Genomic DNA, 18,908 nt, shown 5'->3' on the forward strand with positions numbered 1-18,908 from the left:
CCTTCAGAAAATAGGGAGGGAGAATTTTGTTCGCTTTTCAGTAGGGTAGTGAGAGAACGCCACACTCCGGTTCCTTTTTCAGTCTCCCTGTTCAGATTAGCAGGGCTGGAGGAGATACAGGCCTGGTCAAGAGGTACGAGAAAAGACATGCCACTGATGGGCGTGGGGAATGCCCATTGAGACAGTTGCTAATTCTGAGTTTATATTCAGCACCATAAAGGGACAGATTGAAAAATTCATATTTAGAAAAGCATCCTTCCCTGTGTTACCCATAGCCACAGTTCAGTGCTTAATGTGTGCCAGGGCTGAGACCTCCATCACCTCTAGGTCTGGCAATTCATATCCCTGGCACCTAATTGCTTGAGCCAGCCCCATCTGCTGTGTTCAGATTATTATAAACAAAGAATCTTTCAAATCTCACCTTTTCCGGTTGGTGCTTTGCCCTTTGTTTACCTTTATTTTATTTTAACATTTTATTCAGACTAGTTCAGTGAAAAGTAAATTAGTCTTTTCCATTGTTTGTTTCTAGACATTTTTAGCTTTCAGGTCAGTTTCTGGTTCTCATCCGTGCACCACAATGTGCAGTGTTTAGAATGCAAATTGCTGGGGGGATTTTTAAATCCAAACAAAAATGTTGTCACTTACATTTAAAGCCATTGTGGAAACAATTCTATCAATTATAGGTTTGATAAAATTGATTTTTTAACAACACTCTATTTTTGTAATGGCACTTTTATAAGGAAATTCACTGGCAGTGGTAAATTTCCTTTATTCTCATTTGAGATTGTCATTTCCATGAATTACTCTTACTGTTTGGAGGGCAGAGCCTGTGTTCTTTGCATACTCAAACCTTAAGCAAACTCCCACAGATTTTATTGAGAGTTTGCCTGAGTAAAATGGCATGGAGGATTTCAGAATGTTGTTGTTAACATTATTTATCGTTTGTATTGCAGTAGTTCCAAGATGCCTCAGTCAAGATCAGGGATCCCATGTGCTAACTGCTGTCTCTACACAAAGTAAGAGAGAGTTCCCTGCATCCCAAAGAGCTTGCAGTCTAAATATGCAAGACCGACAAAGGAGTGGAAACAGAAAGGTGAAGTGGATTGCCCAAAATTCACAGAGCAGGTTAATGGCAAAGCTGAGAATAGAACCCAGGCCTCCTAGGCCAGTGCCCTATGCATACCATGGTGATTCCCACTAGACTGGGCCCCAGGTGCATAAAAACAGACAATATTTTAACACAAATAAGTGCCATCTATCCATTTTAATGTGGTTCCATCACTGAGACTGCATCATAGTCTCTGAAGAAAAGTATTCTACATCTGTTTTCTTTACTAATAATATGACATAGGTGACTCCGAGATGCTTTAGGTGTAGTTTGTGACTATGGTACTTTTAGCTGTGCTGGCCCATGAAGAAGCTACATTATTTTGAATGGCGTTATAGTGAGCTGCCTATTCTGCCTCTAACCAGCATGCTGGTCAGGTACTGTGCTGGGGAGCTGTCAACTGTGCTGTCATGGTGCCTCCTTTTAGGCAGCAAGGCTGAAATACTGATTCCACTGCAGTCAATGGCAAAACTTTGACGGACTTCAGTGGGGCCAGGATTTTACTCTGAGGCTCAGACCCACAAAGGTATTTACGGTCTTAAGTTTTATTTTAGGAGCCTAAATGCCTTTGTGGATCTGGGCCTTAGTTTTCACGGAGTTGGTAGGAAGGAGCAGAATTGCACTATCAGGAGTGTTGTAGGTGGCCACTGTGCGGAGTGTGTCTTGCACCCTCTCCGTTTTATTCACCCTACTGCTACATGCCCATGACATTCTGGTCCTTTATGTACAAATTAATTAAGCCCTGCCCTACAGTTTACAATGTATGAGTAGTCTGCATGCATTGTAAATTGCAGGAGTGGGGCCCTGAAGTCTTAAAATGTCTTAAAGGAAAAGTCAGGGTTTTAGTAAATTTATGGAGGCAAATTATAACTTACATTCTTCATTGTTGTTATTTATTCACGTCAGCCACTTCACAGGCTGCTAGGCCCTTAACAGAACATACCAGAAGACACAATCCCTGGAGAGAAGCGCTTGCTATCTAATCATATCCACTATACATGAGAAAACTACTAAGAGTTACGTACAATAGACGGTGTAGTAGAAGAATGAGTGACTCAGGGTTTATTCTACTCTTCTTAATTTGGTCAAATAACAACTGTAAAAAAAACAAAAGCACAAGATTGTTTTGAAGTGGCAGACAGTTCATGCAACCATATGCAACATAACAGTGACATATGACCATCTAGTATCAGAGGGGGAGCCGTGTTAGTCTGGATCTGTAAAAGCAGCGAAGAATCCTGTGGCACCTTATAGACTAACAGACGTTTTGGAGCATGAGCTTTCGTGGGTGAATACCCACCTCCTCAGATGCATGACCATCGAGTTCTTATCCCTGTAAAAATAACAGGAACTTCTTCCTCTTCTTTTCTGCAAATCAGCGTAATTTCTTACGTTAATGTTACTATTTGCCAATAGAAAGATTGACTCAATAAAACTGTTGATAACTTAATTCTGATCGTGTGCCTCCAGGAGCTTCATGAGTACGTGAGGGCAGATTTTGGCTCAGAATCCTCAGTATCCTACAAAGGCACAGTATGATCATGTGGCATGATCATGTTTGAGGGTTGTGTGTACTATCCAGCTGATCAAATGCAATCTTGTGCATTTGGAACAAATATAGAAGAAAGCAAGTAGTCTGCTATTCTAAGAATCTTCACCTTGCTTCCCAAAACTTCTGTAATATATCAAACAAAAAGTGCTATGAGAGAGAGTTCAAAAATAGACACAATCAGTTTTATCTGTTGTATTCTTCATCTAACCCCCCATGCAAGAATAGGAGAAGACACCAGAAGGTACATTATGAGTGAGTAATGGAAGTCAAGAGCTGATTCTTATTTTATGTCTTAAACATGCTTATTCAGGATTGCAGTCTGGGCCCTTTACACTAGTGCTTTTCAAAGCCGGTCCTCCACTTGTTCAGGGAAAGCCCGTGGTGGTCCGGGCCGGTTTGTTTACCTGCTGCGTCCACAGGTTCGGCCAATTGCGGCTCCCACTGGCTGAGGTTTGCCGCTCCAGGCCAAGGGGGGCTGCAGAAAGTGGCGCGGGTTGAGGGACATACTGGCTGCCGCTTCCCAGAGCCCCCATTGGCCTGGAGTGGCGAACTGCGGCCATTGGGAGCCGCGATCAGCCGAACCTGCGAACGTGGCCGGTAAACAAACCGGCCCAGACTGCCAGAGATTTTCGCTGAACAAGTGGGGGCCCAACTTTGAGAAGCATGCTATTTTACTCCACTGGGGTGGAGTAAAGGGGCTGGAATCCAGATAGAACTCCTTATTGGGGAATCTCCACAGTGTAGGCCAGATTAACTCTATGCCACATTTTCATATATCCCTCAGCACAGAGGCATGGCAGGAATGTCTCAGGAGCAGGAAAAGGTGCACTGGACTATGGCTATTGTGGGCTCCAGTGTGCTCCACAAGCAGCCATTCCAGTCTGTTTAACACCCATATAGGCACATGTCATAATTTAGAGCAGACTTTGAAACTGCTCAAAGTTAAGCCCTGGTCTCCACGGGATCAGGCCAGAATTCAGAGGGTGCAAAGATGGCATAAACCCCCTTTGTTCTTCTCCCTCTTGGGCAACAATACAGATTCTGGCCCCTGGTTGTTTTCTGGATTCATGTTCTCTCAGCCATTGAACCCCTGTTGTTTTTTTTTAAGGATTGTATATTGTATTTTACTATCCCGGTTCCTGTTGTGCATTTGCACTGTCAGCTCTCTGGGACAGGGATTGGGTATATGTTGGCACAGTTCATCTGTTGTACAGAGTTGGTTAACTTGTGGGACTACATAAATGTGACACTTTTACTGAGGTGGACTAGCACTTTCCTCCATGTGTGAGATCGTTGGCTTCAGTGGGGCTACTCATGGAGTAAACTAGTATTCAACATGAAGAATGAATTTGACCTATAATAAATAATTAGAGCTTCATAGAAAAATTCAAAATTACAATGAAATATAGCGAAACCAAAAACCTTCTAAAGTATTTGCAGGTTTTTTCCCCCTATTTCTTTTACCAGATCTAGAACTGGTGAAAGAAAACGAAAAATGTGAATGAAAATCGGGGAAAAAAAATCCAACTAAACTATTTGCAGGTTCCCCCCCCACGCACATTTTCTGACCAACCCTATCAAAAATAATCATGAACTGACAAGCTTCTAGATGTCCCTGCTCTCTAGATGGACATATCCCCTTGATATATGACTGATCTGAACATAGTTGCAGACTGGTATAGTTTACAAATATTATTTAAACAAAAATGTTTAGGCTACAGGCTGTAGGCCGGATGGGTTCATTAAAATAAAAATAATGAGGTCTGCACTGGCAAATTCTAGGAATGGATGCAGAGTTTACGTAGTTAGCAGAGGTTTTCACAACCTATCAGCAGTTTCCTTTCTCTTACAGCCTCTCTCCTTTTTCATTCAAAAGGACCCTTCCTTAACGATCAGTTTATGGACATGATGCTCTCAAATCAGCCTGTGAACATTCTAATGCTTCTGGCTCATGCATTAGTCCTCAATGCTTCTGTCTCTGTGCCGAGCCTCACTGAAGTGGGATTGTGAGACCTAATGTCTTGGTAATGGTTGTGCTAATGTATTCCTAATAATAACTGGATGGAAGATGGAAACTCCTTGAGAAAGTCAAGAGTCTCCCACTAGGAAATTGGAGCAATAGACGTTAGAAAGTAGTACCGGTATATATCACAGTTAAATACCAGACTAGAGTTGTGTGGCCTATAAAATGGATTCGGAACACACCTCACTTCACGGAGTGAAAAGGAAATTACAGTCTTCATGTCACTGATTTTAATATACACGAATAGGGATTTAACCCCCTTCTTTGCTTTTGAATCATACAAAATATCCACAAATGAAATTTCTATGTAGTATTGTACACATAATACTTGACTTGTCTGTCTAAATAAATCAGGGCGAGTTTCATAGTGCTTGCTGTGTTTTTTGTCTTCTGTCAGCACTACAGGCTTCTTTTTAAAAATTGCTTTATTTCACAATGGTCAGCACTAAACAAAGAAACTAGCAGCTATACCATGTGAACTATTTATAAAATCTTTATTTGCCTTATGATGGGTTGTCGTCCATTATACTGCAGAATTGATGGCTCAGTGTCAGCTAAACATCACATCTTTTTACTAATAGATGGTAAGCAGTCAGGAAAAAATGAGATTTTGGAACTGAAAAATTAGTAAAACATTTAAAAGTGGTTATTTTAAAATAAAATGACTTTCAAAAGTTACTTTTGGACCCAGAGTTGTGGCACTTTATACTTCTTCTTTATACACACAATTATTCGTGTGTACATTTTCCCCATCCCTATATATATTTTATATTTTAGAAATTTTAGCACTGATTTTTATTAATTTACGAGCCAAGTGTAAAAATAAAACTGATTTTTTTCCTGACAAAATCTGAAGTAAGATGTGTGTACCTGATAGCAGTTTTTGGTCACTGATGTCTTTTTTTTTCTGATATAGTGTCATATTCTTTCTTTACATATCAGTGTATTAGACTATTCTGCTCTCAGTTACAAATACCGAATAACTCTATCCACATGATCACAGTCTGGAAGGATATCTACTTCTTCATACTCTCACCCCGTGACATTTGCCAAGAACACACATTGACATCCATACAAGATCCCTGTGTGGAATAAGAAAGTGGGCCGAAATTCTGCTCTCAGTTACTCCAGATTTATAACTGTACTGACTTAAACAGAGATACTGTGGATCCGTTCCAGGATAACAGCAGGCTTCAATATTAGATCATATTTGAATCTGTGTTTTCACTTTGAGGAAAAATGGCCCAGGTTATAAAGCAGAGGAAGTCCCAGTGGAAAATTGCTATCAAAGAAAAACTTTGACACTTGGAAGACAGAAACATTCACACTTCTTTTCCTGCCAGCTGTATTTGATATCCTCAAAGTCTGAATCTCCAGAATTTCCAACTAGTCTGCTCATTCCCCTCATGTCCTTCCCATCACCATCACTGCAGAGTTTCAGTGAGCAAAAGTAATACTCTTTACCTACTGATGAGTTTTGTTTATCTGCTGTTGTCCACAGCTTGCAACAATACTGATGTCCCCAGAGCTCCTGGGGCCAATTTATTTACTGTTACCTGATGTGGCACTGATATACCCCAGAACACTTTACTCTTGACAACTGCAGAAGTCACCGCAATCAAAGACTTTGGGGGAAGTAGATCAGTGACATATTTGCAGGAGGACAGAAAACAGGCTCAGGAATTCAAACTTGGCATGTTCCTAGTCTTCAGTAGGGATGTATTTTTTGCAAAGTTAAGGAATACAGACATCAAGAATAAGTAAACAACATACTTTGCCTCCGCAGTATACTTTCCCTTTGACTTATATGCATACAGATCTTCATCTGTGCATGTTTACACATTTTCAAATTATGCACACAATAATCACCTCAATCCCTCTGTAAAATATGCCACAAAACCACATAACAATCATGTAAATGTGTTAAAAATTGAGCTCCAAATGTCAGTACTAATATTTTATTGAGGGCTTTGACCATTAAAGTACAATAAAAACTAAAATATATGCCATCTGAATCAAGTTGTGCTTATTTTGGAGAGGAAAGTAGTGACATTTAAGATTGCTGCTGCTACTGGACAGGATCATAAATATGCAAATAAGTCACAAGTTGTTTCAGTTGAGGCTGAAAAGGAATTTGATCAGAAAAGATGGACAATTTTTATTAAAATACTTGAAACAATGATGAGTTGCATTCATTGTGGGAGTTAATAGTATACTCATTTAACCATAAACAAAAAAAATTCAAACTAAAGGCACTGTTTCCTACCTGCTTTTCTGGCCATATACTAATAGCACTGTATAAGGGGCGATGTGGAGCACAATGCCTTCTGCAGCTCCTGGGGATCAAGGCTACACAACCATACTTGAGCTGCGCCAACTTACACCAGCAAAGAATTTGGTCCTTATTATAGCATTGTACGCTTGTGAGGTCTGTCAGTGTATGATCCCTGCCTCAAAGAGCTTGTCATTTAAAGGCAAACACCAATACAATACAAAACCACAGAACAAGTTATACAATATAGGGTGCGTATGATATTGGTTACGTGAAACTAAATATTTTATTTTTACCTGTCTATCGGATGTTGCTCTTCTTGATAATTTAGGGATCTAAAGCCAAAATTCAGTTTCTGCAGTTGCAGCCACAAGGCAACTGCAGGACACTTGCAGCTTGGTACTCATTAAAATTAATCTTGACTTATTTTAGGAGACAAAAGCTGTTCTGCATTGTTTCAGTGGAGCTCAGGGTTGTAGCTTTGCCAAACACTCCCTGACTAATGTAGATTTTCCCTGTGTAGTGAAAATGGCCCTCATGAACATCCAGTTGATTCAGTTGGGCATGCTTTAAGAGAAGTGTGTCATAAATGGGTTGAAGTATCTCAAAGAGAGTGATACTTTGCTCCTGCTCTTGAATATGATGATGACATATAAAAAAATGCTTAATTTTCCTTTTTAGGCTTGCACATCCTCTGCTGGTGCACATCCTCTGCTGGCACACACCTAGGGGCTGAATTTTGATGGTCACAACCCACTTAAACTGAGCTATTATAAACACTAGTAGACTAGCTAAAATCAGATTTTTTTTTCATCTTTTATTTTGCCTTTGGTTATGCCCCACAAAAAACCCTCTTTTCTCATGTCTTTCCTATTTGCACTGTTCAGTCTCATTTGGAAATTTCAGTAGTTAAAATCAAGTCTAAGTGTGGGTGTGAGAAAGTGTTTCAATGCTGGGCTCAGTTGCAAAGGCCCATGGTCTTAAGCTAACTCAAAATAAATAAAGAATAATGCTATCATAGTTCCAACCAACTTCCTTGTGGGAACATGCCAGCTGCACAGATGGACAGGATCATAGTTGCAATAGTTCAATGAAATAAGCATAAATCTTCATATTTCACAGTTTTATGAATGGGGCCTCACAATTGCCATGTTTAATATTAATCTAAATTATACGTATTTTACAGTCCAGGAAAAAGAAAGAATATGTATAATGAAAAACATAACTACTGACAACAGATTAATAAAGAAATTATGCATGTGAATTTTGGAGTCTACCAGCATATCAGAATTGTTTCCCACTACAAAGAGTTCATCTAAATCCCATATACCCAATGTGGGATAATTCTGAATTAAGATTTGGGATATACAAGAGAATTATCTATGCAGTATATGTTCCAAATACATTATTGTTTCATGAGTTTTTATGGCACTTTACAAGAAGCAACAGTCTAATCCAAGGGAGTCAAAAACAGACCAAAAGGAGTGGGATAGAATGGAACAAACAAACAAACAAACAAAAATCATGTCACTTGGATGGTTTAGGTCAGGAGCACTTCCTATCAAATATTAATTATAATAGATGTATTATTTACAAAATACCTGTATGAGACTGCACCAATCCATCAAGTACTAGTAAGTGTTTATTATGGATACAATGTGTAATGCTCAGAGGTCACAATCAAGAACATGATTCCATTATGCTACATGCTATAAAAACACTAAGGGAGATATAGTCTCTTTCCCAAATAATTTACAGTCTAACACCCTGCAAAGATATAAGCATCTGTGTAACTTTATGCCCATGAGTAGCTTAACTGGAGCCAGTGTATCTATTCACTTGCATAAAGCTAGGGTTTGGGTCTTAGAATCCATATTAATTTTCCTATTTTTAACACTCCGCTGGTGGTTGATGTCTATAATTTATTTTACTGGCTATTACAATACGTTTCTCCCATTTCACAACTGTGTTGAAGATGAACCAAAATTTCCAGGAGTCATATTTTGGGTTGATCATTTCCTCTGATATTCAGACACATGGTGCCACTGTATTTTGTGGAATAGCTGATTGTGCCTACCAGCCTGGAAATGGGTGTCAGAAGCAAATGATTATCCTTAGAGAAAGAATTTGGTTGGGTTGGGAGGACAGACGAAGAAAATTGAATAGCACAGAGTTGGAGAGTGAAAAGAAACAATACAAAAAAAAATTTGGACAAGCACTCAAATGGAAAATATTTATTAGAACCACATCTCCAAACCTTTTGAGTTTCTTCACTAATTTCACTACTTTTCTTGAAATTGAGAGCAAACAGGCACCACTATATCTTCATGCAGGTCACATTGCTATACTCTCTAAATATGCCCATTTTGGAAAACAAACTGTGTATTCAGTCAGTTATTTACTGTAGGATAGCACAGCAATGTGTTTTTTCCTACTCTGCAGCCTTTATTCTGGAGAACAGAGAGATTTTAGGATCTCAAGAATGCTACACATTTTTAACATGTAGTTCTGCTCCAAAAAGTGATTAAGTAACTAGGGAACCTTCTTTTACAGCTGATGCTGAATGTCCGCATTCAGAGTCAGATTTGCTTACTTTAGTGAAAACACGTTTTATTGTTAGCCCTTCAGAACCAACATAGTTCTGGGACAGTGAACTATATCTTTTTCTGGTTCCAAACTCAACAGAACTGTTAACAAAATTCCAATTTTGGGCCACCTGTGTAACCTGATTGGCTTCAATGTATATCCTAGTTACACTTGTGCAACCTCACTAATGGTAATAGTGTTGTACAAGGTCTAAATGTAAACATAATTTAAGGACAATGTGGTTGCATTGTAAGTTGCAGTGTAACTGAAGTCACTTGATAGTGAACTCTGTCATGAAACAGATGTACTAACCTTCTAGTCCCATGTCAGGTGACTAGGACAGGCCAATCTCTTAGTTTTAAGTATCAGAGCGGTAGCCGTGTTAGTCTGGATCTGTAAAAGCGGCAAAGAATCCTGTGGCACCTTATAGACTAACAGACGTTTTGGAGCATGAGCTTTCGTGGGTGAATACCCACTTCCTCAGATGCATCTAGTTTTAGTTATATTTCCTGTTATAACACAAGCCTATTACTCATGGTAATACATGAGCAGGAAAGGAGACAGCTTTTCTCAGCTTTCCCCATGAGTTTGCCGGGTTGACATTTAGATAGACATCTTTACTTGAAAACTGAGTATGTTTGATAAGGGAACGATTGAGACATAAATAAGCTGGGACCCCGCCAAGCTATTTGTACAGAGCCAGTAAAGTTCCTTAGATCTTTCACTGTAAATAGGGTGACCAGATGTCCTGATTTTACAGGAACAGTCCGGATTTTTGGGTCTTTTTCTTATATAGGCTCCTATTCCCCCCCCCCTCCTGATTTTTCACGTTTGCTGTCTGGTCACCGTAACTGTAAAAGACGTTACAGTTGGGTCTGAGGACCTCCCCCAAAACGACCCTTCAACTCACCTTCCTAACTTCCATCTTCTCTTTGGTTTTCTTCTCAAACTAGTTGTTTCACTAGAGGGCGCACCTGTCCTAACTATGGAAGAGAAAATATTTAGCTTGCTTTCGAGAAGTCTAAACAAACTGTAAAAGTTTCCCTTGCAACGTATTTGAACAAACCCTTCATCAGTTATGTTTAGTCCACTGGTGTATATTTTTAACTTCAGTGGCACAGATAAAATAATAGACCTTTTTACTGTCTGTTGAGTACTGATGCTATGTAACTGGAAATTTCCTTTGGCCCATGAGAGGGAAGCAACAGTGCAAAGATAAAAAGGTTTTGCAATGTTATATATCGTTCATCAGTCTCAAGTAAGGGGATAAAACGTTACCAAGTGTTGTTTGGGGCATACACAGTCGGAGAACTAAAATATCTTAAAAGACAGAGCGATTCAACTCATCTTTAGTGTGTAAAGAGATTTGCAGCTGTATTGAGAGTTATCGGGATTGTTGTGGTTTGGGAATTGATTAGCATCAATTTGCTGGCTAAATTACACTGGAGAAGAAGAACTCCCTGCTACTGCAGGTCCCTTTGTCCCAGCAGAGCACATGGGCTAGGCAGTGGATGAGAGTCGGCTTTTGCTAACTGGCTGAGAGTTTTCCAGGACAGGGTGAATGTGTAACTTTTACCTGCACAAGCTGCGGCTCCTGTAGCTCGAGGCTCCGTCTGCATTGGCCTGGGGCTGCAGGTGGGGGCGCTGAGGCGGGATCTCGTGCGTTGCTGCAGGAAGCTGGACGGCTGCAGCCCCGTGAGTTGCGGCGGAGGAGCTGGAAGGTGGGGATACCTGCTGCACCGATGCGGTGGTTCCTCCGGGGTAGTGGTCTGGGGAGCTGGATACTGGATTCCCGGCGCAGTGGTGCTGGGGCCGCGGAACTAGAAGCCAGACTCCCGCTGCAGGGCAGTTGGAAGCGGGGCTTATAGGCCAGTGTCACCGAGGAGGAGGTGGCTGGCGGGCAGAGGCGGGGAGCCCCAGCGCTGCAGGTGGGGGCGCGCGCGCTGTCCCGGCTCCCGCCGGCGGGGCGCAGGGGGGGGGGGCGGCTCGGCTGTCACCGGAGGGGGCGGCCCGTTTCCAGCAGCCGGCGGTGGGCTGGGGCCTGGCGCGAGGGAGGGACAGGCGCGTTTAATTCGGGATGCTGTAGCCCGGGGGCACTGACAGGCGTGGTGGGAAGCAGCGTCCCGCAGAGCCTGAGCCGCCTGCCCCCGCACACGCTGCCCGAGGAGCCGGGGCGCTCGGCCCTGCACAAGGTGGGTGAGGTCGCAGCTGCTGCTGGGCGAAGGAAGCTCCCTGGGCTAGAGCGGCAGCTGCTGCCAGTCACGCGGGGCTGTTGCCTGCCCCGGGAGGGAGGCGCCCCTGGTTGTTACGGGGCTCCCGCTGCTGCCGTCCGGGGACTACTGAAATCGGGGGAGAGGGGCGCGGAAGGGGCCGGGGGCTCATACTCGGGCCAGTGCATTTACTCCCCGGCGCAGGAGAGAGCGAGAGGCGAGGCACTGGCTCTGTGGCTGGCACGGTGCAAGGGGGAGGACGTGTGTGTGTGTGGGGAAGCCCAGCCCCGCACCGCACCGGGGGTAGCGCTAGCTTCAGGGGAGGGCAAGAGCGTGCTGAGGACGGGGGTGTGCCCGGGGTCCCCCACGCCAAGGCGCTTTGACCCAGCCCTCAGCTGGCCCGAGGCTCGAACATTTGTGGTTTCCATTAGCGCCCCCCCCCCCGTAACTCATTCGCCAGATTGGACAAAGCGATCCACCAAAATAGTCAGGTCCTGTTCATTGTAAACAGAGGCGCCCTGCACTTCGCTTGTTGTGCATCGCAGGGCTTCATGTGCTTCACCGCGGCAGATCACTTTATAAAAAAGCCTAATGGGAATCTGTATATACCAAAGCCTGCCAAATAGACAGCTTGGCTCAGTTGTGTCAATCGCAGGCAGGGGCAGTAATATGTGTGTGTGTGTGTGTGGGGGGGGGGAGGAAATCTTCATTCTTGAAATGTTGTGGTTGATTAAAACTTTTGAATGACAAAAGCATACGGCTGCCCTGCCGAACGGTGAGGCAGTAAACAGCCTGATTTCCGTACGGAATCTTAATTAGAGTTATTGACAGGTGCAAGAACAGGTCTGTTTGGCTAGTTACTGTAGTTTTCCTTTGGGACATCTGGCCTATTTAAAGAGGAGAAGGGAGGGGGGTTGTTTTGTTTTAAGTTTAGATTTGCATTTAGACTCCTCCAGGGCTTCGCACAATGTCCCTGGAAGGAGGAGGGTGGCGGTGAGGAAGCGTGCGGTAACCTTTCTGATGAGATCATTTTGGTAATGCCGGTATAGCCCGCTCCAGCTTTAAGCACGATGCGAAAAGGTTTGCTTACTTTAAAGGTCAGTAACAATTAGCGGACTTAGTACCTGACTCCTTTGGTGGGTTTAAATGAAAGTTTTCAGTAAAAACGGCGGACAGCTGGATGTAGCCGGCAAACCGAGGGCGATCGCTGCTAAACGGATGGGCTTAGTTTTCCTTCCTTGACGACTTAAGTCGTCTGTGAGCGGCGTGGAGCTAGCAGGGTTGGAAGCGGTGTAAATGAATGGCGACGTCCCGGGGCTGGCCCCTCAGCTCCGAGTGGGCGCGGAGGCTGAAGAAAGAGCTCATCAAACATCCTCTTCTCTGAGGACTGCGATGGGAGGCTTTGCTGATTTGATAAATTAACTCGCACGTAGGAGAGACTCTAACTCGCCCACTGTTGCCAGCTTTCCCGAACGTATTTGTTTCCCGTTCTGTTCCCTCACTGGAACTACCTCACCCTGCAGGCTGTGCCTATGGAGTAAGCTGCGAGTCTGCTTTGCCGGCCAGCACAAACCTCGGGTGTTTGGGTTGCATTCCTTCCAAAGCCCAGCTCCATGTCCTTGCCCAGTTTGTTTTAGTCACTGAGACTCTGGCAGGAGGCACTTGACTTTGTTTAATTATAACTGAAACCACCTCTCTCAGCAGAGCAAGGGCAGGAGGATGGCCAGCCCCCAAACCACACGGCTCTCCTGGGAGATCACTTGGCTTGCAGTTGTCGTTTGTACCCATTTACAGGTAGGTGATGATCATGTTGCTCTGTTAACAGCCAGACGTTGCTCTGCTGAGCATTTGAGACACTTCCATTTATTATTTTAAATGGAAAATTGTTGAGGGACTGTGTGCCCCAGGCTCCAGTGATGCCATGAACAAGACTTTCCTGTCATTGAAGCTAGAGTCAAAGGAATTGATGCAGGAAATTGGTATTTTCCTTTTCCTTTCTGTTCTACCTGCCTTTACAACTTGGGACTCTCTTGGTAGGTGTCAAGGAGCTGGTCTGCTTCAACCTGATGCAGCTGCCTCCTGCCCCCAGGAGACTTAGGAACAGAGAGTGCTCAGTTATTATGGTGATGAGGGCCATGTAAGTATGTGGGTAGCTAGAGCCAAAACCCTTTGAAGCCAGTGGAAGTCTTTCTACTGACTTCAGAATGGGAGTTGGATCAGGTCCTTAGTGCATTCAGGATCCATGGAGGAAAGCCTTGGCTGCCAACTGATCTATTGCCTGACACATAAGTTTAATCAGTTCCAAGAAATGAGTAGTTTTAAAAATTGAGTGCTTCCATACAGCATAATGTCATCACAGTATGTCATTCTCTGCACTAATATTTCCCATAGTGCAGTAAATGTGAAGTGCTCTTTGAAGTTTTAAATCCCCACAAATCAAGAAATCTTTAGAAGAAGAAAGCAAAGTGAGTTTGACAACATTGCTGAAACAATATTTTACCAGTCTCTGAAAGTCATACTGTGGTGAAACTTTTTAAAAATAAATACCTGATAAAACAATGATTTTGAATTAAGCAACCATAGATAATTTTGCTGTTCATATTATTATTTATTTGTATTGTAGTAGTACTGAGAGCCCACAGTCACTGACCAGAGCCCCACTGTGCTGTTTACAAATAGGTCCTGAAGAGTTTACAATCTAATTTGATAGGAGTAGTGGGGCAGACTGCCTAGCTAATTATAAGATTAATAAAGCCTGGTGTACACACACAACTTAGCTTGCTCTAGCTGTGTCGCTCAGGGGTGTGAAAAAGTCACTTCCTGGGAGACTTAGTAAGACAATCTAGGGCCTGGTCCACACTACGCTGTTAAACCGATTTTAACAGCATTAAATCGATTTAACGCTGCACCCGTCCACACTACACTGCTCTTTATATTGATTTAAAGGGCTCTTTAAATCGATTTCTGTACTCCTACAAAACGAGAGGAGTAACGCTAAAATCGATATTACTCTATCGATTTAGGGTTAGTGTGGACGCAAATCGACATTATTGGCCTCATTCTTTTATAGTAGCTACCCAGAGTGCACCGCTCCAGAAATCGACGCTAGCCTCGGACCACGGATGCACACCACCGAATTAATGTGCCTAGTGTGGACACGCACAATCGACTTTATAATATCTGTTTTATAAAATCGGTTTAAGCTAATTCGAATTTATCCTGTAGTATAGACGAACTCTAAGCCTCGGTATAGACACTGTTAGGTTGATAGAGGAATTGCTCCATCAGCCAAGCTATCACTGCTCAGAGGGGTGAATTAACTACAGCGATGGAAAGCCCTCTTCTGTTGCTGAAGCAAATATCTATACTATGATGCTACAATGGCATAGTTGCAGCTGTGGTGCTGTAGTGCCTGTAGCGTAGAGAAGCCCAGAGCTTGATACATTTAAGAATGGGATTATAAAATGCCCTTTTTCTTCAAGGAGTGTCTGCAGGGTGCTCTGTGTCAGACTTTCCACTTCAAGTGCATATGGACACATTTTTGATTGCGGTGCCTGTTTGACCTGCACATGCACCCTACACATCCTTGTGCCCAGTAATGAAGATATATAGGACTATGCTGGCAAACCGCCCTCAGTTCCTCGCCAACTGCCTTCTGCCTGAGATGAAGCATAGAGTGTGCCTGTTCTCTTCACACTTAGTTTTTGTATAGTTAGTAGTGTTTGTTAGTTGGAACTGTTTCCCCTTTTTGTTTTTTACCCCATTAAAGGGGTTGCTCTGGAGTTTGTTCTGGGGAATGTGAAGATCCCTGGGCTTTAAGAGGTGTCTTTCCTGGTGGGAAGCTATCTGGTCAGTGACGGGCATCCTTGGTACCTCAGCTGTTTGGGAGGCACTGTTTTATCCCTAGTAAGTGTAAAATCTGAAGCTCCTTTAAAAGTAGATCTCGAAAAAATAGGGACATCAAGTTTAAATCATTATTAATAAGGGAGAAGCCTTAAGTCTGGCTTGCGACCTGTGTGCTGAAAACTCCCCTGAATGCAAGCTTGTGAGTACTGGTAGTGCCTATCTACCTCAAGATCCTGGTCACCGGGAGGCACAAGGGACGTATGTGCTGCTGCATCATCCATGGCTGGGTCTTGGTCACCAAAAGCAACAGGGCAGACAGCTTCTGCATCAATGTCAAGGGTAAAGAGCAATGTGTTATCTAAGTTTCTGTATATTAATCTTGTGATTATGGACAAAACCTAAGTCTTAAGTTTTTTTTTCTCTTCACTGTACTATTGAAGCCAGTATTGGCATGGTTCCCTCATCCCCACAAATGGTTTTGGCATTGCTTCAGTTGTCTCTGCGTCTCTCTCTCTTTTTCTAAAGAACACATTGAAGTAATCAATAGTCTGTTGTGAGTAGCTTCATGAACATTTGAAGCTGAGTCAAATATTGGTCTTGACTGTCCTTTTTAATATTCTAATCTATTTGCCATGATTTTGGGCAGTATAATGCATGGACGCTAAACCCAACCTTGCAGGAAGCCCTTTATGCTCCTAAGCTTTAGCTGTTTTATCACACTTTTAGTGACATTATAGCTATTTTACATTATTTAACATAACATTTCTGGTTTCTAATAACCATTAATTATTTAATTGGGGTAGCTTAGGGCCATACTCTGTGGGTCACACATGGCCATTCTGTTCTCAGATTGTACCATAACTTACAGTTGTTTTGTTTTTGGCTATTAAAATGCTTATGTGTGGAGCTCATCAATTTGAAACAATTGGATGCAGGGTAAGGTCAGAAGTCTGTGCCATGCCACTTGTATAAAATTGATTAATTTTATCCTGCTTGAAGCAGGTACTGCATCAAATAATGACCAGGTTAAAAGAATCTGCTGGAAATGTGGCATGAATGTAATGCAAAGTAAACTGCTGCATGAGATGTCAAAAGGAGGTAGTTATTATTGAGAAGAAATATAATGAACTTGGGTTATAAGAGCTCATTCTGATTCTTGGATGCCATGGTGATGAGCACTGCATAAATGTCTAGATAGATTCTAACTCTGGAATTGCATTCCACAGGTTTTCAGTTTCTGTCTCAAATTGCAGCAAGGCTAGTTTGTCATGTGCAGATTAATCATAATGGCAGACGATATTGCTGGCAATCACTCCACCTACGTAGGATAATCCAGTAAATATTTTACCAATGACTGCTTTAGCGTGGGCTTCCTCTTGAAGAAATCCATGTTGTGATCAAGGGTTGCAGCACAAATTTGACTCTTTGTGACCACAGAATTGATCAACTGATCATTCATAGGCAAGACCTTGGATTTTTTGTTTTGTATACATAGGTGCGACTTCTTAAGTTGTGAGTGACTCTAATGAAGTTAGTGGAACTACACCAGTATGAAACTGGTGTAAATCAGAGCAGAAACAGGTCTGTACAGTTTTCTTCAGCCATTTTCAGTGAAAAAGATAGCAGAAGTGTCATTAAATCATTAATTATTTTCAAAGATCCAGGATGATGAATCTGTATCTACAGTGACTTCTGTACTCCCCACTGTCCCAGAATCAGTACTTGAATTTGTGGCCACTCACTAAATATTTCTGTGAGCTCACACTTCCCTTCACTTGGTTTTAAACACTCACTTGTATATGTTTCTGAGTATGCAAACAATGTTCTAGCACAAAAAATGAGCTGCTCCCTTGTGTAGCTAGATGGCAATGGTACAAAGGGTGTGTTGTAGATGTGATAGAGGCTGAAAAGACAAATCATTTGAAAATTAATATACGTAATAGAAGTACTTAAATGCGTTGTTTTGTTGTTTTGACATTTATTTCTTAGGAAGACCTGATTCTGCATGGTGATAATGGAGACAACCTCTCCCTCTCATCATGGGATCGGTTTCCTGGGATCTTACCTTTAGTTAAGGTAGTTTTGTTAGGTACACACTCTCTTCATGAAATATGTTAATTTATATCCTTAATATTGGACTAGCTGTGATTATTAGTGATCGCTAGCAAATTTAAACAGACAAAATATTTATTTCCATCAATAATTTTCACACCCAGATTTCATACTGTGCACTCACTCTTTGCTGTGTGGTTTCCAAAGCACAGATACAACGACAGTTTAAGATGCTATTATTTTGAGAGTTGTACTAGATAAGCCCTCCCTGAACAGGGTGACCAGATGTCTCATTTTCATACATACAGTCCCGATTTTGGGGACTTTTTCTTATATAGGCTCCTATTACTCCCCACCCGTTATCTCACAGTTGATATCTGGTCACCCTATCTCTGAATCTGTTCATTTTATCTTTTGAGAAATGGAATTGATAATATCTGAGGATAGAATAACAACAAATACCCTTTTAATGTCCAGCCAAGGTGTATTAAACCAGGCTTTCTTTGGAAAAGTGAGTTTCATAGTCCACATATAATTGGAACTAGTGTTGGTTGCTGCCTTAATTTGTGTTTCTGCAATCCCTACGTGTATTCTGTTCCTTTTTCTAATCTGTAATAATCTGGATTCAAAAGATATACATGCTGAAAACATTATCATGCTCAAACTGGTTCTGCCAAAAACTACCAACATAGTAAATGTCTTTAAAGTTAGGTTGATGTTGCAAGTCCAAAAATCTGATGTCCATTATATGACATAGTGAACTTGGAGACCATATTCATGGAAAACTTTTGGAATACTGTTTTACAGTAACTCAGTGTATTGTATACTAATGTTCAGAAAGTAGATTATGATCCACATACCATACGAGAGTCAGGATGCTTAACCCACTCAATAATCTTCATGAAAAAATGTCATGATGAGATTTGCAAATCCTGAGCCAAAGCTAGAACAGTTAAATTGTTTGTTTCTGTGCAGGTTTAAGACACTAGGAGAAAAATCCTGGCTCTGCTGAGGTCAATAAGAGTGTTCCCATTGATCTCAGTGGGTACAGGATTTCATCTTGTATGTTTTGAAGATAGAACCTTGCCCTTCCCCATCCCTCAGACAAGCAGCACATAAGAAACTCTGCAGAGTGTACTTTATCTTGAAGTATCTGTTATCACTGACAAACTTGTTATTCAGTGACAGCTTTACCAGGAAGCTTATGTAAATTCCTGTAGTGAATTTATGACTAATAGTGGTTGCTCAACTAATATTCA

The 18,908-nt window shown here is 42.0% G+C and overlaps 1 protein-coding gene across 3 annotated transcripts in view; it reads left to right on the plus strand.

The window, feature by feature from the left end:
- Positions 1-11,649: 11,649 nt before the first annotated feature.
- Positions 11,650-18,908, plus strand: part of ADAMTSL3 (ADAMTS like 3) — a 293,413-nt gene continuing 286,154 nt past the window's right edge. For 2 of the 3 annotated variants that reach the window (XM_050966620.1, XM_050966618.1), the window contains exons 1-2: positions 11,650-11,733; positions 13,453-13,545. In XM_050966620.1, coding sequence (XP_050822577.1) covers positions 13,471-13,545 — 75 coding nt within the window. In that variant the 5' untranslated portion in view covers positions 11,650-11,733; positions 13,453-13,470. The remainder of the gene's footprint in view (positions 11,734-13,452; positions 13,546-18,908) is intronic. The other variant, XM_050966619.1, reaches the window with a different exon arrangement.

Source organism: Gopherus flavomarginatus, chromosome 9 (genome assembly GCF_025201925.1).
Source record: "Gopherus flavomarginatus isolate rGopFla2 chromosome 9, rGopFla2.mat.asm, whole genome shotgun sequence".
Taxonomy (NCBI): Eukaryota; Metazoa; Chordata; order Testudines; family Testudinidae; genus Gopherus; species Gopherus flavomarginatus.